Source organism: Scomber japonicus, chromosome 10 (assembly GCF_027409825.1).
Source record: "Scomber japonicus isolate fScoJap1 chromosome 10, fScoJap1.pri, whole genome shotgun sequence".
NCBI lineage: Eukaryota > Metazoa > Chordata > Actinopteri > Scombriformes > Scombridae > Scomber > Scomber japonicus.
Window position 1 is genome coordinate 9899876 of NC_070587.1, and position 23267 is coordinate 9923142.

Below are 23267 nucleotides of genomic sequence, written 5' to 3' on the forward strand. Positions count from 1 at the left end.
TGCATAGAGTGATGTAGCGTAGAGACGCAGAGAGACGTCACGGACAGTCAAAACTGATTTGAGTGTTTGGAGCTGTTCAGACTCTGTCCAAATGTGATTTGAAACTACCTCCCAAAGGTGGTCACGAAAATGTTGTCTTGGTGGCCATGCTAACTTTCTGAGCAAAGTAGAATCTCGCTGTAATGAGAGCATGGGTATACCCAGGCTACTGGTAACCATGAGTATCTGTGCAAAATCAGTTCAGTAGATGCTGAGCTATGTCACAGATTAAGTTATGAAACTACAGGTAAAGTTAGTGGATCTCCATTCTAAGGCTTCATCCTCTGGGAACCACAAATATCTGTATTAAATGTAATGGCAATGCATCCAGTCATTGAGATATTTCAGTTTGGATCAAAGTGGAGGATTGACCAACTTGTAGACCAACATTCAAAAGTCATGTGCTGTGAGACAAAAAACACTAAGGGCTCCATCTTGCGGTCCGCTGTCCGCCGATATGCTCCTATATAGGCGGGTGCGCAGCACGCAGACACTGTGCCAATGTGAATTGGTATTATGATGTACATCAACATATTAAAAGAAGTCATATGTATCATATGTCGCTATGTATCAGAATCAGTCAATCAAGTAATGATCAATGAAACTGTCAATGTAGTCATGTGACCAATTCTGGTAAATCCACCATCAAACTAACAATCCGCCATGGTGACAGTGCGCCTGGATATTAAAGGGAATGGGAGATGACACTCTGATTGGTTTACCTTGTGTTATGCCCAAAACACGCCTATGATTAATGAAGACCCTTTTAGACCATGCGCCTGGCGCAGTGACCATTTTTCTGCCGTTAAAATAGCAAACATGGATTTGGACAAGCCCCCAAGGCATGCGCTTTAGATCGTTAAAATAGGGCCCTATAAGTTAATGGAACTTATTTCCAAGTTTTTAGAAACTGAATCTGTTTTTTGGCATTTTTTAAAAAGTTTTTTCCCAAGTATTCTGTATATGTTATGTGTATTTTGTCTTATGATAGAATAAAACCAAAGTCCAATGACATATTCTGTTGATATCATCTCACAGCTGTGTCTCTCTCGCTCTGCTCTTTTCCTCCTCTATTCTCTCACTCCCAAAACCCCCATGTCTCTATCCACTCTTCCTTTTTCTCTCAAATTCCTCAAATATCTGTTTCGTGTTTTCTCTTCCCTTCTCTCGCTTCCCCTCCAGCATTGGAAAACAAAGATAAATAGACACAATCTCTGCAGTGCTGAACTATTGTACACTTAACAAGAAAGTAAACAAATACTTACGGCCAACACAGGCAGAAACAAAGACACACACAAGCCACGTTGTCTCCCTTTGCTCCCAGTGGTCACATGACAAAACACTTGCATCCCCTCACCTCTCACCTCTCTCTCTCTCTCTCTCTCTCTCTCTCTCTCTCTCTCTCTCTCTCTCTCTCTCTCTCTCTCTCTCTCTCTCTCTCTCTCTCTCTCTCTCTCTCTCTCTCTCTCTCTCTCTCTCTCTCTCTCTCTCTCTCTGTAGTTCTCTTTTTCTGTCTTTATCTCACACATTAGGAATCTTTGCTCTTAGTCAGAGCTGAAAAGAGAAGCTTGGCAGGAGAGGAAGAAAGAAAGGGAGATGTTGGACAAATTGGGGAAAAGGAGGGAGAGTGTTTTGTGCAAAGAATAAAAGCAGATTGAGTTCCAGCCATTCTCTTTTCTTTCTCCCTCTTGACTCTCACCACCCATGACACAACATGTACTGTAAGCCTTCTCCAATGAGAGGAGGGATTGTGGTAGGTTGGGCATGCTGTGGAGGCCTGCCAAAAGACCTTACCCCCCCCCCCCCCCCCCAACCACACACACACACACACACACACACTAATAACAGATCAACATTTAGCTCACTTAAACACACATTTTACTTTTTCAAACCCCCTCTCCCTCCTAGCATTTAGTTCTCACTATAAGCCTATTATCACATTGTGAAAACTGTGCAGCTAAACCCCAAACTGTGTGTGTGTGTGTGTGTGTGTGTGTGTGTGTGTGTGTGTGTGTACTCACCCTCAGTAAAAGGCTCCCAGTTGTAAAGACGACCCATGAACTCCTGGGTGTTAAAAGCTGCGCACTGCTCTGCTCTGGAGTCCAATGTACCTCCTCCACACACCTGGAGGACAGAAACATAGAGAGAGAAGTCAAAAATTCAACGCCACATATTGAACTAATATGAAATCATCCAGCTATTAAACCAATTTCTCTCCCGGTCCACAGAGAAGTAAGGATGGAGTGGACTATAAAAGAAGAGAAAAACTGCTAATAAAGAATGGGAGAATTAAGTTGAGAGCTTACTCGAGGTAAACACAAACAGGCTATACACATACACACTCAAACCAGTCACACCCGCAGGCTCTGTGCTGCCTTTGGCAGTTAGTGACTGTATTAGAAACATATGGAAAGAATAGATTTTTTGGAAGCGGCTGCACACATAAATCTACCTTGGCTTTCAGTGCACAACCGCAGCATGCCAGTGACTGTGTGTGTGTGCGCGCGTGTGTATGAGCACATGTCCAGCTTGTGCTCTTTCAAGCGTGGTCCTTGTGGAGCCATACAGTGGAAAGAGTTTTAGCATACCTGCACTTAAACGACAGCTGAGACATCGGGCAGACACAATTCTGCTGGTTTTCACTAAACTGACTATAACTCACTTAGCTTAGCCCCAGTCACGTATCACACGCACACACACGCACGCACGCACACGCACGCACACGCACGCACGCACACGCACGCACGCACGCACACACACGTATCAGAGAATCACATCATGATCCCTTTTGGGGACATTACATACACTTACATTCATTTCCTAACCCTGACCATAACCACTGCTTGCCCAACCCTAACCTTAACCACTGACCAAAAAAATCTGCTCTTGCCCAACTGGTGATACAGCTTTTGACTCCAGTTGGTCAAGCCGCCCCCAATTAACTGGTCTTAAGAAATTTGTCCCCGAAAGTAGCCTATAACAGACCCCACACACACACACACACACACACACACACACACACACACACACACACAGTAACAGTAACGGTAATTAAGTACATTTACTCAAATACTATACTTAAGTGGAATTTTAAGGTACTTGTATTTGTACTTGCATCTATCTTACAGTTGAAGTTATAGTTATAGAGTTTCTTTTTCCTTTGTTGATACCACACTAATCATCTCACAATGGCTCAGATTTATCCTGTGACCCACTGGCGGATCCCAAAGGTTGGGAACCAGTAGACAAAAGTACCTTACTGCATATATAGTAGTTAAAAGCTTGTTCTACCTTGAACAGCTACAACAGTAAACGCTGCCACTACATCTTTGCATCGGTATAAACAATCTAATAATATCATATGTAACAATATGTTGTTCACAAGGGCCATTTTCTGCATTAAGAATATGTTTACTTTGATTCTTTAACAATATTCTGTTGATAATATTTCTGTACTTTTACTTGAGTAATATTTTGAATGCCGGGCTTTTACCTGCTGTACAACTGAGTATGACATTGTTTTTATTGGTGCTTTCACTTTCCTAAGAGATCTAAATACTTCTCCCACCACTGTGCACACATTCAGCCTCCGGGAAGCCTTCCTGGTCAGAAAACCACTGAGTTTACAGCCTCCTGATATACAGCTGGTTCAGGCACTAAACACACACGCACACGCACACTCTTGCATGCCGCACACAAAGCTCTCAGATTTCCTCGTAGCTCTAATCTCTGTCAGCTCCCCAGTCTTCTTGTCTTTCACTCCTCTCTTTCTTTGATTAGTTCCTCTTTTCCTATTGTTTTTGTTCTTTCTTTTTGGACTTCTCTCTCGTCACACAGCTGTCACAGACAGCTGGAAAGTTCTTCCTAGTCGCTCATCTGGGGAGTGTAGTCAGTGCAAGGGAGTAGTCAAGTTTACACGCACACACACACGAACACACACATATACATACACACACAAATCACCAGTTCCCATGTGAACCAGCCTCTGTGACAAAGTGTAACTAAAAGACTCTTCTCTCATGGATAATAGCGTCAAAGCATGCGTTCATTGAGACCGGCCTTGCTGTATTTCACACTTTCACTACGTTGTGTGAGTGTGAAGGAATGCAATGTGGCCATCATGTCACAAGGCACTCATACGGATCATCTGTTGTTTCTGTGTTGCCCGAAGTGTGAAACCAGGTCGTGAAACTTTATGTAGTACAGGCCACTACAGTTTCTCAGCATAGAAACAGACTTATTTGTGTTATTTATGGGTGACATGGCATTTTGACATTTAAAACCTCTTACGCACTCACACGAGGGTGTGTTTTTTAGCTACATCCTCTGATTACATGAGTGTGCTCGGGGGCGGTTGGAGGTCAGCGTAAGTATGAGACCTAATGTTTACAAGTAACCATGTAAATCTGCCTGGATGTGCGTGAAATGCAGTTGGTAATGGTTGTAAATATTTCTGCTTGACAAACATGTTCAGCTCCTTTTTAAACTGGATGGTTTCATTGTGTCACTGCATGTGTGTGTGTGTACAGAAGACCATAAACACTGACTGGGCAACATCCCCAAACACACATGAGGATGGATTGTTACAGTGTAGTAAAAAAAAAAAACCCAAAAAAAACAAAACTGAAACAGCTTTCATAAAAGACAAAAAAAGGAACGCAAATGAAAAGAAAGAGTGTGCATTCATGCGTTGGAGACAGAGCGAGTGGAGTCTCCTCCCGAAAGAGTTTAGGGTGTGTAAAAACAGAGGGAGGCTAATGGACTGAATGGAGGAAGGAGGTAGGGGAGGTGAAGTGGGAGCAAAAACATAAGAGAGACCAAGTGCTCACTGGTGTTTCATGGTTCTACAGACAATTTGTGTGTTATTGTAAGGACTGATATACTATGGTGTTCCCTCATGTACTGTGAGGGTAGGGGGTCTTCCCATAAACGCCAAGGAAAGTGTGAACAGAAGAAGTAAAAGGTGGAGTGATGGACAGGAGGGAAGAAAGGGGGTGAGTGGCGGTTATTGAATGGACTGAAGACAAGAGAGGACGGAGAGCGATGGCTTTTAAAGAAACAAAATATTTAAAAGAGAGGGTGACAGAAGGAGAGTTGGGTTGTTTGCGGTGAGAGGAAGGCAGTGAGGATGGGTCTGGGCCTGTGGATGAAATCAAAACACTCAAACCACAAGTGCACTCACAATAGAGTCAAAACCATTAAATCACTCAGCAACATTCAACAGCAGCTTTAAAATGTTCCTGATGTCGAGCCAATTAATTAACTTTTGTATCAGTGTAAACAACACCGGAGAGAGCAGTCGCTAGTTGTTTCTGGCAAATTTCAGGTTTTCTTTGGGCTCTGGTCCATCAGGATGAGCTCGTGTCATAATTTCTGACTTTGTCCAGAGCAGTTAGTAATGAAATCTGTGAAGTACCAAAAGCTGGCAGCGGATGTCTGGTCGTATTTATAATCCTATTTACTTATTCTTTGATCGTTCCTGATTTGAATCTAAATGGTAACCAATCTTAAGCAATGTTCTTTTACGACTGTTTATACATTTAACTTTGTTTTTTAAGTTTACTTCTTAGGCTTTTTTTGCCTTTAGAGACAAGAAGCAGGGGTAGAGAGAGTGGTCTGACATGCAACAAAGGTATGCGTCTTAACCAGTAGACTATTATGGCACCCCCAGACATTTAACAACTTGTTGAATGAGACAAAGGGTTTTGTAAAAGAAAGATGCTATTGGTACGAATGTCAATAGCCTATTTACTGTTGGTATGGAATTATTACACATCCTCATTGGTATTTATTGCTCAAGATCACGTGATAAAAGTCAAATCGCTTAAAAACAGAGGAACGTTTTTGCTTGCGAGCTGGTTTGGTTTAAAATAGTTCTTTTTAGGCACACTTGGTTATGGTTCAAGAAAGATCATGGTTTGGGTAAAACAGTTAAATGTGGTAAAAATGGCAATAAAATGCCCAACGTGATGGTAAAAATATCCCGTAAGTGGTCTACAAAAAGTCCGGCAATAAATTCCAGAAACCCAATCCCTACCAATATAACAAACTACTATCGGCACAGAAAACCAGTCCAAACCAACAGCCTGTGAACTACTAGCACACAATCCTGTTCCGCGGCAACAGCTGGCAAATTATTTCACCAATTCTGTAGCCGGTGCTTTTGTAAAAAATACCAAATTTTAGGTGTTAGACTGACATGTGTCTAAAAAAATGAAGTGATACCTTGTCCATTTCATATAGTAATTAAGTGATTATTGGAAAAATATGTAGTTGATTAATTAATAACACAAGTAATTATTAGTTGTGTTTCATGTGTGTATACTGTCTTTGTGCTTAAAGATAAACTATGGTCTCTAACTTCTCAGGTCTTATTTTTGTCATTTCTGGCAATCATTTCTACTCCACATGGCAATCAGTCCATTATGATAAGAGTGTACTTACTGAAGTAATTGCTAAAGTCTGGGAACACTAAACTGCTTCCCTACAATCAAGTCTGACGGGGCAAAAAGCATCCCTCACACAATCAGATAACGTAAACAAGCACAACACCACTTCAGAGATAAAACTGAAAATGAACAATGGCAGTAATAATGCCTCTCTGCAGATGGTACGTCCATGCTTAATGTCTGTAAGATGTAATGGATGTTTACAATTTCAGCTTTGTTTTGCCATCCAAGTAAGTTTGTTTAAAACTTGTATGATCGTCTGACTGCTCGTGTTTCTTGCCCAACATGAGTTTTTATTAATGTCAATGGTTCCCAGATCTATAATATATTTACCAACAAGAATGATGGCTAAAACTTGTAAACTGAGACCCAAGCTGCATAAAAACAAGATTTCCCCTTAACTGTAATCATTACTCACTCTCTGCTATCACAAGTCCTTTAATACCATCAATGCAATTGCAAAAAGAATGACTTAAATCCACTGAGAGGTTTGTTAACACACCGTAAATTTAAAAAAGAAGCCGGATGAAGTAAAAGATGGAAAACTGGCTGCTACAGAGTGGCTGTCTGACAGGGTGAAAGAGGTACAGATGGATAGCAGCAGAGAGCAGGTGAAAAAAAAGTGAACCCAGCTGGGGAAATAAAGCGAGAGGGCTGGTGTTTTTGTACGGGAGCTGTGAAAGTTATAGATTTTTTACTACCAGTGAGGGGGGAAGGAGACAGAAGGTCTGTGTGCAATATATAGGCGCATATGAAGAGGGATGGGGGATTACTGCCAGAGACCTAAAGGCTTTATTTTGCGTGCACACACACAGAAATGCCACACACTCACATAAACACACACAAGCCAAGGCCCTGATCACACATAACACTCAAACGTGAAATACAAACACTGGGACCCACTCAAACAAGACTAATGAGTTTTGAGAAGGAGCAGATTATGTGGCAAGCGGGAACCTTTCACCACATGTGTGCGTTTCCGCAAGGAAAGCCCAGGTGACACATCATCGCCATCCTGCGCGATTCCCCGTGCAAGTCAGTGCCTGCACAGCTGGCCACATCTCCTCAATACAGGTTAAGACTGGCCGCTCATTCCTCAAGCATTACAGCAACGTTACACAGACAAAACAACTGACCGCCGGCCCCTGCAGCCATAAATCAACACACCCCACAGGCCAGGACTAATCACTGCACACATGCACACAAATGCATGACATAAGATAATATATGTGTGTGTGTGTGTGTGTGTGTGTGTGTGTGTGTGTACACTCGTGTATGTGTTTGTCCTCAGCGATTAACATTCTCCAGCTAATCTTGTGACCGAGGCGGGCGGCCGTGTGTCGGTGCTTTGCAGGGCACCACCCAGGCCTCAGCCTTGACCCCACGGGGAAGTCAAGAATCCTCCAGAGGAAACGCTGCTCATCTATCAACAACAGGCGACGACTGGAGGATGAGGCCCTGTGCTGTGCAGAACGAGAGCAAGATACGCTGCTGCTCTAAGGGGGTCAGGGGGGAGTATGAGCCTCAGAAACAGCTTAACTGTTCGAGGACATGCTTGTTAAAGGAAAACAAAAGGATACAAAAGAATTGGAGAGAAAAGAAAAGAGAGATCCCAGATAAACACGGTAACCACAAGATCAATAAATGAATCCAGAACTTAGCTGGAAGGCGTTGGAAATAACAATCTTTCCACATACAACTTTCCATGTAGGAGCTCTACAAACCCTCGTCATATTTCTTCAAGTCAGAGAGTTTTCGTGCACTGTGATAACTCTTGATTTAACAACACATATTAAACACTGGTGTCTGAGAGAGAATTAGGAAGTGTAAACAGTTACACTCTTCATTCCCAGAACTCATTTTTATTAAAAGTTCCTCAAATTAGTGAAGTTATGAAAGCTGCTTCTTGCGTCCTTCTGCAATTTGATCTAAAATGGCAAAACCTGGTCTCTCTCTGAATTCAAATCATTGCTGCAGAAGCTGTGCACTCTGTCTTTTGGTTGTCAGTGTTTTGGGGTTTTTCAGAATCTTGAATTGTTAATGTGCTGTGAAGGTTGTTTTTCTAGAATGAAGTCTTAAGTAGTTTCATTAATGATTTTACATTGCATGATTTTATGGCATAATGTATCTTATGTTATCTGTTTTATGTTGTTTATCAGTAACTTGTTATTGCTGCCTTGCTTGGCCAGGACCTAATAAGGAATTCCTGGTTAAAGGCACCCTGTGGACATTTTGAAAACTAGTGGAACTATGAATAATTGTCTTCATGTAGCACTTTTACCAACTAACTTACAACGAGCTTAACAGTAACAACAAAAAGACAACAATTAAAAGTATGTGGTAGAAAGATCAGAACACAAGACAGCAGCAACAAAGATTATATATATATATATATATATATATATATATATATATATATATACACATATATAAAAATAATGAGGGGCATAGAAATAAAAGTACAATTTAAGAAATCTGATAAAAGTAAGTTTCGAGAAGTGATTTAAAGGACTGTATAGATGTGGCTAGCCTGAGGATCCCAGATTGTACTGTGGGTCATTTAACATATCAGCAGTACAAATAGCATAACATTTTAAAATGAGATCTAAAACTCATTAGGAGCCAAAGTATAGATTCAAGAATGGGACTGAGGCGATCTGATTTTCTTGAGTTTCTTAAAATCTTCATGGCAACATTTTGGGAGGGTTAGAGGTGAGCGACTGAGTTGTTTAAACAAAGTTTTTTTTTAAACAGTAAGAGATGACAGGAGGGGGAGTAGAGTAAGTGAGAGGAAAGGCAGAGAGGGATGAAAAAAAAGATCTGAAGGTAGCTCAGTGCACACGGGAGCTGATATAAACAGACTTTAACAAGCTGATGTACCTGGTTTTTGTAGGAAAGCAGGTACCTGTGCTTGTTAAAGTACAAACGCAAAGAAAAATCAGTGTGAATGGGTCCATGTGGCTGAGTGTTTGCTCCTGTGTGTACTTAAACCCAACACATCGGGGCCGGTTTGTCACTTCATGGCAACAACAGCAAGAGCATGGCAAGGTCTGCAAATGCTCATTAGAGCTGAGGAGAGTGGCTCTGCGCTGACAGTCGTATAAAATAAAACATAAAAAGATTTCCTGTGTAAAAACGCCTTTGTAATGACAGAGTGTGATTAGATCATTTTGATTGCAACAGCCTGAAGCCACATTAGTGTGTTTGGTAGTTACAACATAAACTCTTCAAGTTTAAGGTGCAAAGTATTAAGTCTGGTAAAAAAGTATTATGTTTAGTAGTAATAGTCTTTTATGGTATTATCTCTGCTGGTATTCATCTTATATGTCGATGAGGTGAACTGCTACCATCTCAAATTGAAACGCCTCACTCTCTACTGTATACGCATGCTGTGTATTAGTGATTCTGGATAAATATTTACTCTTAAGAGGAGGATGTAAACAGAGAGGGATTGCTTATAGTATCTGTAAAATGTACGATGAAAGACTTCAAAGTTTGAGAGGAAATGTCTGCTTCAAACTAGTGTCTCCTTTTTTTTTTCTCCCAGCAGCTTCTTCTCAAATTCCATCTTTTCCTCCCCTCTCTCTCTGACGGAATAACTTCTCCTCTTGTTACACTCTGCACTCACTCGCTCTCTCTCTCTCTCTCTCTCTCACACACACACACGCACACACACACGCACAAACTCTCTCTTTAACACAAACACACACTCTTTTCCACGAATACTTCTCTTCCTCTGTCACAAACTTCCTGCTGAATCTTTTTCTCTCCATCACAACCATCCCTCCCTTTATTCCTTTTTATTTCCCTCCTTACACACCTAAACATTCAATCGCGCTGGCGTTCATCTCTATTTCTTTAACTCACTCCCTCCCCACCTTTTCTTCTCCACTCGCCCTTTCGCTCACCCTCCCACTACTGTGTGCAGATTTTTCTAAAAACAGTACTCTCTTTCACTACTACTTAACTGCGTCACTTCCTTTACCACCCTCCTTTTATACCCTCACTCCAACACTTACATACACACACACTTTTCCCCTTTTGCCCTTCTCATTTCCTCTGTCCCTCTCTTGGTTCCCTCTTTGCTTCTACGCAACGGTAAAAACACACACATACACTCAGCCAATCACACTTGTGATGGGCCTCAGGCGTGCTGTGTTATGACAAACACACCTAATAGATAATAGGATGTGTCACACTCAGTCTGACTCACTCCCTCAACCTCTCACATACACACACACACAAACACTCATATACACGATATATACAAGCTTGGGCAAAGTTGTGCATTCATCAGTGCTTAAAACCTATTTTTATAGCAGTGATACCACATATAAAAACTGAAATAGGAAACAACAGTCTACTGCAGGAACAAACAGGGCTAATGAAGACTTGTAGAGGCTAATGTTGGGTAAATATGTAACCCAATGAGTCAGGCTCAGCCATCACAGGACTGCTATTAGTGCTGCTGGCACACAGAGGTCATGTATTCTGCCAGCTACTAAATCTGTTTTAACATGGGGACTATCACAGAGTTGGGCAGAGACAGAAAGAAAGAAAAAAAGAGGGGGGTGAAGGAGAACAAGAGAGGGAGCAGTGCTGGCAAATGATCAAGACAGAAATGTCAAGGGGCCAAGGAGTGCCAACCTGGCCCCAAACTCAAGTGTCCACTTCCACTTGATGAGAGCTACTTGTAGACATAACGTGTGGGAGTGAAAATGTGTGCATGTGGTATACGTTAAACGCAATCTTATCATTTCCTCCTACGCTCTCACTTAGGACAGACCTGCTACAAGTGGTCTGGTGGAGCAAATAATCCAGTCACATGTCACTCTGAGTATTTCTGTCCCCATGATCAAATCTTATGGATCAGTTTCCGTCTGTTTATTTCATTTGTTGGTTCCTCCATCCATCATGTGCAAAGTTTTACACACAGATGATCGATTTGCATGAAACCTGAGTAGGAATGATGCTGCTCGCTGCTGCTTTTTGTGTATTTTATTGCTGTAAATATCACTCTGACATGCTAATGGGTGATGCAATAATTGTTCCTAAGCTGGTTTGTTGGTCCATCTTGTGATGCTATGAATCAGTTTTGAAATGTTATTGGCCAGAAAAAAGGCACTGCAATGGTAAGATGTAATTCATTTTTGTGTGGAATACATTTAAGCTGAAATCTCTGACTTTCCACGTGTCGTCAACCTCACAACAGATGATGTTGGATTGATTCATGTTTGAAACACAGAAAAGATGCTGGATAGTTTTGTTGAAGCCTGCTGTTAATTTGAAGCAGCAGGCAAAAGGTTGAAAAGTGCTAGCTAGCCAGTTGTGATACAACTGAGCTCACGCAGTTGATGTTTGGTTCTTGAAAATATCAAGATATGTGAAATGTGGCAGATATGTTGTGGCAGGACAGGTGCAGCCCAGTGTCTCTAAAAATAGCTTAAAGTTGTGTTTTTTACGATTTAAAATGTTGCATCATACCAATGCACACAGTACATTAACAACATTTTAATTAAAAGACATTGATATGATCACTTGAGACTCCCTGTGTCTTTACAAAGGTCTTATCCACAATATTTACTCTCAATCTTGCCTTTAATTGAGTGAAATCAAGTGTGGCATTCCGTTGCGGTGAAACCTGAGTTACTGCGAGGTCGACCTCAGTTTCTCACCTGTGTGTTGAGGGTGAGTTGGCTCTTCTGACAAGACCAGCTCGACCGTGTCTCCGGCTGCTCCTCTTGGCAGCACATATGCTGATAATACTCGCACTGTACTCCCCAGAGAGGTATGGAGCAGGTCAAGACCCCAATCATCACTGCAGGCCCCGAGCCAGACAGGACATCACATCAAGACACACTGCAAGCTGCAGCTGTGAAACGCACACCAACACTCATGGCCCTGGCACATATTCACACTCACACGTGTTCAATTACTCAGAAAGATGCCAGACGCGGACACATGTGTACGATCACGTGTAAAACTTCACAACAGTGGTGTGTGTTCGGGATAGCATACACGCATGCCTTGGAGTAGGCTCCAGCAGGCTGTTTCCATCCGAGTGCTCATAGACAAGCAGCTAGTGTTTAAGTTGGGGAACGATCTACCTATCAAATACAATTTGCTGACCTTCAGCTCCTCAGTTTACGACTGCCTAACTACTCCCTTCAACACATGGCGTGCATATAAATCAGGCATGACTGCAGGCTATATACAGATGCAGGCTCAATAAAGCAGAGGTGAACTGGGGACATTCGGACTGGAGAGCTGGTGCTGAGGTGAATTATATGGAGTATTTAAGGGGTATGAGGTCAGAAAATGAAGAGCAATATGTTCTTTTTCTACCTGGGATTTATAGGTATCCTGGATCTTACCTGCGAGAAGCACCTGCGGTACTCTTTCTCCGGCCCAGCGCATCTGAAGATCTGAGGAGCTCCTCTCCCTCCATCCCTACCCGCCTCCACCCCCAGGTGCGGGATATGGGGATGCTGTAGTGGGTAGATGTTGCCAGCGGGCGGGACCTGGGGGCTGAAGCCTGGGTGCACGGCGCTGGAGTGGCGTAGAGGGGAGGAAAAGGGTGAAGAGATGGCAGGTGAGTTGGGGTTAGAGAGAGGGGAGATGGGAGGAGGAGGTGCAGTGACGGAGTGCCAATTGAACGGCCGGCGGTTGGGTAAGACAGATGAAGAGGAGGAGCGTGAGAAGGAGTGAGAGGAGGGCACTCGTTCTCTCACTCTCGCGTGTTCCGTATTGGTGTGGTATGGTCTGTCAATGTGGCGGTGCAGGGTGCTGGTTGTGGTGGTCATTGTAGATGACTCCTCAGCAGTATGTGACTCTGAGCCCTCCTCTTCATCTCTCCTCCCTGTCTCCCCAAAGTCTCCATCACTTGTGATCTCATCTTCATCTTTCCTGGTGTTATCTATGTCGTCTCCACTCACACCTGGAGCAGGTGTCAGCATGGCCTCTGCAGCTTTGGTGCCGTTAACAGTGTGGCGAGCCTGCCGGTTGGGCCGGTGCAGAGGCAGAGAGAAAGGAACCCTGCCATACCCAAACTGACCTGGGCGGATGCTGGAAGACCTGTGGGTCAAAGAAAACAACAAAAAAAAACAACAGAATGGAGTATTTAGAGAGAAATGGATTCAGATGGACAGAAAGCCAGAGGCAGTGACAGAGACACAGGACACATTTCAGATGCAGCTCGTGTTAGCTGTCCAACATTATTAAAATCGAAACAGAGCCAGAACACTGTCGTGAGGCAGCAGTGTAATGTAGTGCCTGTTGCTATAACAAAAACCAGAGGTACTGATGTAATAACACAGTAGATACCAGAGGCTGAGGTGGGCATAATTCCAACTCTCAATACTTTTATGAGCCAAAACAACATAACAAGTATTCTCTAATGTCTAAACAATGTCAATACTGACACTAACAGCACCAGAAAGTAACCTAACCACGGTCTTAAGGTGCTAATTGAAGATCAGTATTTTCCTCTATGTCTCATTTTTGGTGATAGATTTCGAAATCAAATCTTGTCACTTTGGATTTTCTAAAATTAGCTTCTGAGGATCTTGCGGTTGCTACTGCTGCTCATGGTAACAATACAGTTTCCTCTTTATTCTAAACAAACCACTGTTGCTACTGCCAGCAATGCAAAACTCACTTCCTATGTGCTAGAATAATTTTCCTGTAAACAGGTCACCTATGGGTTACTAGGAAAACAAAGTTAATATCTTCCATGAACCCGATAGTGTTTGTAACAGTGTGTGAGTTTCTTCACTGACAAAAACCTGACATCATCATTACTATTAAAGCCAAAACCAACACTTAGAGCCAGACAGACACTGGGTCTTTTGAGGCTATGTCAGGTTGTCAAGTTAAAAACATTTGATAATAAAGACAAAGATTTGTGATGTAAAGTAAACATAAGAATAAAGACCTTTTAAATTTGGTTGAATCAAGAACAAATCAAGACCAAGTGAGATATTAATTTTTTACGGTCAAGAGTCTGAAAATGTATTTTTGACCATCATAAGAGTGGTTGACAAAAACAATCTCACCATAACCAAATGGTACTTATTGTGGAGCTTTCAGTCAAATCCCACCATCTTTCTCAGCATACATAATTGCCCAGTTATCATCAAAGCTACTGAGTTTTACTCCTCAATGGACCATATATGCTGTTACTGATCTACTTGTGATTGATGCAAGTCTGGTTTAAATTGGTTGTTTCTTATTAATTGTCCAGCTTCACTCACCTCCTTGCTGAGACAGACCTCCTGCTCCCACCCCCTGCAGCCCTCACTGCTCCTGGATTGGTCGGTCTCCTGATGATCCGTCCTGGTTGGTTGTAGCCATGTGGAGGAACTTGGTGGGGTGCGCGGTAAACAGACACACGGTCCTGATTCGTTGGGGAGAATTCTGATTGGTAAAAAGGAGGAGACAGATTGGTCTGTCCTGGTACAGGAGCTCCTCCTCCTCCTCCAACAGGGGTATTCCGATACAGAGGCAATCCCGGGTTGTGATTGGCTGAGATTGGTGTGGAGTGGTAAGGCGGATGTTGACCGGGGAAACGAGGATAGTAGGGGTGCACTGGTGAGATGACAGGACCTCCGATGCCCCCAGGCAGATAACCTGCCCAGTTAGGTGGAGAGTGGGAGAGAGGAGGCGTCTGAGGAGGTGGAGGGGGTAAACACTTTCGGCTTCTGTGTGAGACACCCACACCGCAGGTCTGAGTGCATCCTGACCACTCCCCCCAAACAGACCACACTCCATCCACAGGCTCCGCCTCATACACCTGTCTGGACCTCCGGCCTGCCACCTGACACACACACACAAACACACACACACACACACACATACACACACACACACACACACACACACACAAACACACAAGGTAAAAAGGAAAATTTCACTTTACCAACTTTACCATTTTTTTTATGCAGAGGTCTCCAACTGCTATGCTGCCAACCAGGGCCAGGCCATTTACAACCAGTTAACGAGTAAATCACATGATTTGGCCAAAAAAAGCAGAGAAATAATCATATAATTTTTAGAACTGCAACCATCAATAATTTTTACTATTGATTAACCACACAATTATTTTCTGATATTAATCACTTGGTATTCAGCATTTCAGCAAATACCTTGGGGTCACATCTTAAATTTCTTGTTTTTTCCAATCAACCTTCCAAAAGACAAAGGATTCTCAGTTTTCTATGATATCTGACCAAGAAAAACTGAAAAGTGAATTAGTGAATTTTTTACCAAAATTACAACAATCATCCAAGTAATTGCTGATGTATTTCCTACTAATCACTTAATCTACTAATAATTTGAACTCAATTTTATAAGCTTTTGAAGGTTATTTTGGGGTAATTGCTTGAACTTGGCAGAGGTTATCTGTGCTGTATTCACTCATCAGTTCCTGTCAACCCTCCAAAAGAATACACTAATTTCTGACAAAAAGTAATCTACATACGACATAATCAGTGTGAGGCCATTAATGTTGTGAAGACATCTTTCCAACTGCAATGAAATACACACAAATAAAATTATGTTTCAGTTTCGACATTTAATTCAATTAATCAAAATGTAATCATTCAGAGCCCCTCGTGTAATCCATTAGTTACAAATCTCTTTTCATTCCCCTCTGGATTTCAGCAAGAAGTAGATGAAAATATCTTGACTTCGTGTTGCATTTTGTGAAAAATATTATTTTTATACTTCATCATCAAGGTAAATTTAAAAGAATTATCTGGTTAAAAAGCAGTTTGATTTGATGTTGGCGCACATGTACTTACTTACTGTAACACTAATCCTGATGTAATAGAGGTAAAAACTGAAAGCCTTGGCAATATTTTTAAAAAGTACTTAGCAAAAATGTTGCCATTGCAAAATCAAAAGTCTCTGGAAGGACTTCTTTCTTCACAGTAAGTGAGTTCACTGATGAGCTGCAGTCTCGTGAGTTTCCTTCCTCTGAGGCCAAAATATAAATCCTGGACTCGTCATAGTTCACTCAGGCTGAGGAGAGACACCTGCCAGCAATTTATGAGCAGATGGACAAATTCATTGCAGCTAGTGTCACAGAAGCGAAAAGATCAGGACTGATTTGGCTGCAGTTCGGTGCAGTTCTGTGTGTGTGTGTGTGTGTGTGTGTGTGTGTGTGTGTGTGTGTGTCTGTGTGTGTGTGTGTGTGTGTGTGTGTGTGTGTGTGTGTGTGTGTGTGTGTGTGTGTGCCAGGCCGGGCTTTGATGTCTTCCTCTGTGGCTGTAGATAAATGTTTCTCCTCTCATTTCATAACTGAATCATTGGCCTGGTTGGCAGACCAGAAAACATGAGAGCAGAACAAAAGTTTCCATTCAGAAAGAACCCAAACATAAATCTGTGCTCCACTTCACTCCTGTCACTCTCTAAATGTGCGTTGGGCGTGTAAATATCTGTGTACATAGGCTAAAATGTAAAGTTAATGTAAACATACTGAGAGAGAGGACAGGTGTAAGTGTGTGCACATTTGTTTGTGTGTGTGTTTCTATGCATGTGTGTTCTGATGCTGTATTGTCAATTCCAACACCAGATTCACAGTCTCTGTCTGTGGTAAAATGGCGAGGGGCTTGGAGGAAAAGGAAAGTGAAAGGGGTTGAGAGAGATGGGGGGGGGGGGGTCAAGACAGACAGGCCTAAAGACTTTGTGTGTGTTTGTGTGTCTGTGTGTGTGTGTGTTTCTGGAGGGGAGGTGTGGTCTGTCGTAATGAGTGACATCAAATACACAGCTGCCACATAACTGGGACCATTAATGAGCTCTGTGCAGTGACCCTGCAGCAGCCACTGCTGACCTCTGGAGCTACTGGTTAAACTCCTGTGACACTGTGCTACCAGACCCACACCAGATTCAGGTGTAGCTACTCTGGGTCCTTTGTTTCCCCACTTAAAGGATAGTGTCACATTTTTTCAAGTCTGCATGGTTGGCAATTTTCTATATTTTTCTTATTATTGACAAATCTCATGTGCAGAGCCAAACCCACGATGAACTCATCGTACTTACAAGTGTGAATCCAAAGATAGATCTTATTCCTCTGAGCCACACTGTTGTAGAAACGGCTCCAAAGCCTAATAACAGCGACCATGTTTTCATTATCAAGAGTGTAGTTGTGTGTAAAGCAGACATCACTGCACATATGTAGGAATGTGGTTGTTTACAGTGCTTTGCTAGCTCATTGTGCTGCATATAACAACCTCTTGACATCATACTAGATTACATGTATTTACAATGTACAATGTATTTCAAACACTGGTTTGACTCACCACAAGAGATTGGTTGATAGTACGAAAAATACAGAAAATTACCATACATATCCTTCAAGGGAAGAAATAAAGAACAAAATCCTCAGTGCTTGTTGGCCAAAGCTATAATGAGGCTTCAGCAGCATTAGTATGATGAATCATGTTAGTCATGTTATTACCAAAGTCTTTCCTTGGAAAGTGTTCTCAAGTTGAAATGCAGTTGAGAGGTATTCTCAATTCATTTTACACTAAAAAGATAATTGTAATTCTGTCTCCCATTACTCACATTTGAATCATGTTAGGTGGGAACTCTTTGAAGCCAATCATTCTCTAATATGCATAAGGTCACAAGAGCACAGCTTTAAGACAGACTTGAAAAAACTGAGCCTGTCCTCTAAATGTCATCAGCTTTCAGCTCCCTATAGTGATGCAGTCGTCTGTGAATCTTGCTTATGACGAGCTAATGACTCACCTTCCTCTTAGCAACCTTGGTCACGGAGGTCGTGACCACCACAAAGCCCCACAGCACATAGAGCCTGGAGGGAGGAAGAACAGAGGGTGAGAGGACAGGCAGATATACATGATTTAAAACATCAGCAGGATGAATAAGTAAGGTATTTTATAATGGACATAATAGTTCCATGACCTACATGTGAAACTGGTATATACTGTGCAAACCATCACAGACTCTTATTCTCTGTCAACTTTCTTGAACCTTTTTCGTCAATGGACACTGATGAAAAAACTGTGTTAAACGTGTTAACACCCTATCAAATGTTCCAGTGACCTAACTATATTTCAGCAACTAATTATGCCACTTTCTTTGCCACTACAGGTGGCGTGAGGGCCCGAGGGGGTGTGTGGAGGGGTGAACAAAAGTTTCTTTTTCCCTTCAAGGTTCACAGGCAAACATCTCAATCAATCTGGGAAAGCCCGGGAGGCGCTAACAAACTAATGGGTTTAAACAGCAAGCATGTTTTCCCTCCGCATGCCTCTCTCCGGGACTGTACACACCCTGTGGATGTGGTTTTAACACACGCACACACAGACACACACAGACACACACACAGACACACACACACACGCACACAAAATCATCTTGTAGTTGTGTCTTGTAGGTACTTTTTATTTGAGGTTAGTTGTTCAAAGGAGTGGTTTATGGTTTGGGATGGTGTTGAATGTCTCCTGTAATTATGGGTTTCTGTACTTAAAGTTGACATGAACCTGCTTTAGGAAGTATGTTGATCCACTAGGGAACCTACAGAGCAAAAGCTGTACATCTGAAAAGGTAATTGAAAAGGTAATTGAATCTAATACTGGTCCTTATTATATTTTTCCTCTGAATATCTAAAAAAAAAAAGAAATCAGATAAATGCACTTGTTTCAAAAGCAGATCATTTTCTTAAATCAGTTGTTCTGTCTAAAGGCTACTTGTGGTTTATCACATCCGTCTCCACAGAACTGCTAGGACAAGTGTATTGGAAACAAGTGTAATACCACCCCTCTATCTGCCAAGAAAATAGCCTGAACATGAGACTGTGAGCCTTTGCTAAGATGGACATTACAGCGCTGACTATGAAAACCAAACCATCACCGCAATCACCAGTCCACAAGCCACATGTAGTCAGAGTAATTGGTCCCTTCTTCCCAGTGTGGTGCACCGCCGTGGTCTCTGGAAGCTTCCCCACACCAGACTACACAATTACCCCGAAAAACACAGACAAAGGTCCCGCACAGTCCGACACAACAGAGCCGCTCAGGCCGAAGTAACGACCCCCTACCCGGGTCCACGTTTCCCTGGCCGCTACAGTGGCACATTGTAGAATAAACTCAGAGCCGCAGGGACAGGCAGAGAGAGAGGGACAGAGAGAGAGAGAGAGAGAGAGAGAGAGAGAGAGAGAGAGAGAGAGAGAGAGAGAGAGAGATGGGCAACAGGGTGAAAACTAAAAAAATCTGCCCTGAGGAGAAAGAGGGAACTCTAACACAAACCTATATGCCTTCTGGTAAATTCCTATCATATATCATGCACAGCGCCCAGTGCGCAACTTGCAGGCGTCGTGCGTAAAAGCCGAAACATTGCCACAAATCAGGTTCTTAAAAAATCTCCCAAAAACCCGCAACATAAACACGCTGCCCGCTCAAAGGAGGATGCAATCCCCCCCACCCTCCCTCCCCCCAAATGTGGTGTTGTGTACAAGCGGACTGAGAGAGGCAGCAGGTTGTCGCTGTGGAAGTCAAAAGTTTTACCTGAATAGTAAACCGAGCCGCATGCTCCTCCAAAGAGTCTCCCGCTACGCTTCTCACTCCACTGTTGATTACCGATATTGATTGATCAGTCCAGTTTAATGATCCGTTCCAGTCCGCGAACTTGTAAAAGAAATGTGATGAAGTTCTGCGAGGTCTTCTACTTCTACTTCTCCTCCTCTCTCTCTCTCTCTCTCTCTCTTTCTCTCTGTCCCCTTTCTCTCCTGTCACAGTCACTCCCCGTGATTTTTGGAAAGTGGGAAGGGTTACGTTTTTTCCCCCTCTTTCAATCCGTTCACTCGACAACTTTTTTTGGGTCCTTATTATAAACTGGTGTGACGCCTGGCAGCCAGGGGGCCAGGGCAGAGAGAGGGGAGACAGGAGACACAAAATGGACAGATTACACAACTCTCCCTCTCTCTCTCTCTCCCTCTCTCTCTCACTTTCTCTCTCTCTCTCTCTCTCTTTCTCTCTCCCTCTCTCTTTCTCTTTCACATACACATCACTATGGGCCCCTGACTAAGCTGTAATAACTCTCAGAGCCGCTTTCTTAGTTGCACAATCCAACATAAGAATGCTCCATTGTACTAGGTCACACTGATCAGTAGTAATGATCTACTCCCCCTGGGCTGGCAGCATCTGCAGCAGGGACACTTTGTTGGGAAAGTACAAAGCATTATGGGTTCACAACTGTGCCAATGCAAACACTGTTGATTCTATAACAAAGTGGAAAATGAAAGTGGAAAATGATCCTTTCATGGATAAAATGCTGGTGTTTTTTTCTTTTTTAAAACAATATAAACATGGCTGTGTTTCCTCATAACTGTTTAATCACAGCTAAGCCCTAGAAGCCAGACATGCTTCACCAATTTTGGAACTCAGATAGGTACGCCCAATAGACTTCTGAGCAGGAATTATTCACTATGTCTATGTATGTGTGTGTGTGTGTGGGGGGGGGGGGGGGGGGGGGGGGGGGGGGCGTGAACTGCTCTCACTTGTGTTCTGAAGCAGATGTGCAAAGTGCCTGATTCCAACTTGTTTACACAATATTTATTTGCTTGTAATTTACAGACCTTCCCAGGCTGTCAGAACAGCTTTCTAAAACAGAACATGCTGGTCAAACAACCCACAGGGGACGAGCGGGGTTAAAGTATAATAAAGAGCTTCATTCAGTTTTTAAGGTGGCTGATATGACTTCTGGCATGATGTTAATACTTTTAGAAGTATGTTTTATCCAAGACCAAGGAAAAAACCTTTTGTGTTTTGTCAAAAGCAAAAATAAAGTGTGCATATTAGCAAAAAAGTAAAATGTCACTTACTAAGGTGTGCAGTTGGGCAAATTCCTCCTCTATTTACTTGAAGGTAACTGAGGTCAATAGAAGAAAACTCGGGAGGAAAATAGATTTTTCTACATGCCCTGTAACTGCAGATGGAAACGAGCTTTGGTACAATGCATCTTTTCTCAACAAATTTACGTAATAAACTGAAAAAATAAACTAAAAACTAAGAATATCTTAACTGTGATTTTGAATGAATAGAAAATATGTCCTCTTTTCTTCTGTGCTGACAATTCAAGAAGATATTCTGGTGTGCAGATGATCAAAAACTAGGCAAGAAAAAGGCAGAATAAGAAAGTCATTTGTGAATTGTTTTGTTGACACAAAGGTCAGAAAATGTAAGTTTTAAAAATTGTGAATTGATTTTCTTCATTTTTGGACTCTTTGTAGTATTGCTTAAAAATGTATGAGCTGCTTTCTGGATCTGGTTTATATTCATTTGTGGTGTCTCTTAAGCCCATGAGGGTTGGGAAAAGTTTCATACATGACTAAGTAATAAAAAACATCATCATTATTATTATGAAAAAAATGGCGAGTTGAGAGATGAGATGATGTGATGTTATGAGAAGAGACAGGAGAAATAGATGGAAAGAGGAGAGATCGTAAATCTGATACTGAAAACATCTCCATGTTTACTTGCCATCTTTTAAAAACAAGTGCTGGCAGATAAATCAACATCTTGTTCAAGTACATTTCTGATCTTGGTCTTGAATGTGGAGGTCATGTCTCCATATTTGAATTCAAGAGGCGACAGGGTGGAAATGTGAAAGAGGCCGATGAGTGGAAGGCAGGGTGGGTATGCAGTGAGTTATGGTCTAACACATATTAACACACCCAGGGTTAGAGATGTCCCAGGACCAGGCTGCTGCTTTTCTTGGACAGACATTTTACAATATGGACGCAGCGATGGTGACAGAGATTAGCTACTTCAAAAGCCCTGCTGTGAGCCAACAACTGAGGAGGTAACCACATTACAGAGTGGGCTCAAGATTTGATCTGTCAAAATAAGAAAGTTAATGTTAGAGGCGTACGAGGAATGATGAGGGTAGATTCCAGAGGTCAATGCACATTCATAGACACATATGTAGTAGCTGAGGGTGTGTGTGTGTGTGTGTGTGTGTGATTAGAGTAATAGATATCTCTGTACTTCTAAGCAGCATGTCTATCAGTAACTACAATTAGCTAGAGGTCATTGCCATGACCATCAGTGGTCCGTGACCACTTATAGCCCCATGCTCCCTCCCTATCTGTTTTTTTCCCCTTCTTCTCCTATCTCTCGTTCTCTGAATCCCTGAGAAGCAATAAGTTAAGGGTAGACACGCACCACCAACCGCAGAGCCCTGATTAGCAACATGTCTGTATCAACTAGTCACCACAACATACAGATGTGGTGTGTTGATGAGTGTGTGTGTGTCTGGGGAGGTCCGTATGTAACAGCAAGATCTGTTATTTGTCTCGGATGACTGATCTGAGTAATAGCACCATAGATTAGAGCAGCAGGGCCCTGTGGGGGTGATAAATCACTCGAAAAAACTTTTTTGCATGTACACACACCCTTCCTCCAGAAAACACACACGCACACACCCTCGCCCCAGGCCAACACAGTAGGACCACGACCCTTTTACTGTTAAAGTTAATGAGGCCTCCAGGCTTCTTCAGACTAAGAAAGGGTCAGGGGCTCGGGGTTGGACCATTGCATGCTGCGTCCTGTGAAGTCGGTAGTGAGACAGATTGGCTTAACTAGGTCAAACTGAGGGGACTAGTATGATGACCTGCCTGATGGTTATCATTAAACATTTTCAGATCCCAGTAATCCCTGTTCATGTAGCGCCCTTCCTGTTATGTGCAAACTTAGAGAGAAGACTCAGGGCTGAAATATGCTTCAGCAAAGATGATACCGTCTTTGTGTAGGTGGGAGG

General features: G+C 42.5%; 1 protein-coding gene across 1 annotated transcript in view; it reads right to left on the reverse strand.

Annotated features, from left to right (window-relative positions):
• adamtsl4 (ADAMTS-like 4) overlaps nucleotides 1–20367 on the reverse strand; it is a 40745-nt gene extending 20378 nt beyond the window's left edge. Inside the window, exons 1-5 of the mRNA XM_053326773.1 lie at nucleotides 20015–20367; nucleotides 18240–18303; nucleotides 14741–15303; nucleotides 12863–13562; nucleotides 2061–2163 (exon numbers count right to left, since the gene is read on the reverse strand). Of these exons, the coding sequence (XP_053182748.1) occupies nucleotides 2061–2163; nucleotides 12863–13562; nucleotides 14741–15303; nucleotides 18240–18303; nucleotides 20015–20037 (1453 nt within the window). The 5' untranslated portion in view covers nucleotides 20038–20367. The remainder of the gene's footprint in view (nucleotides 1–2060; nucleotides 2164–12862; nucleotides 13563–14740; nucleotides 15304–18239; nucleotides 18304–20014) is intronic.
• Nucleotides 20368–23267: the final 2900 nt, after the last annotated feature.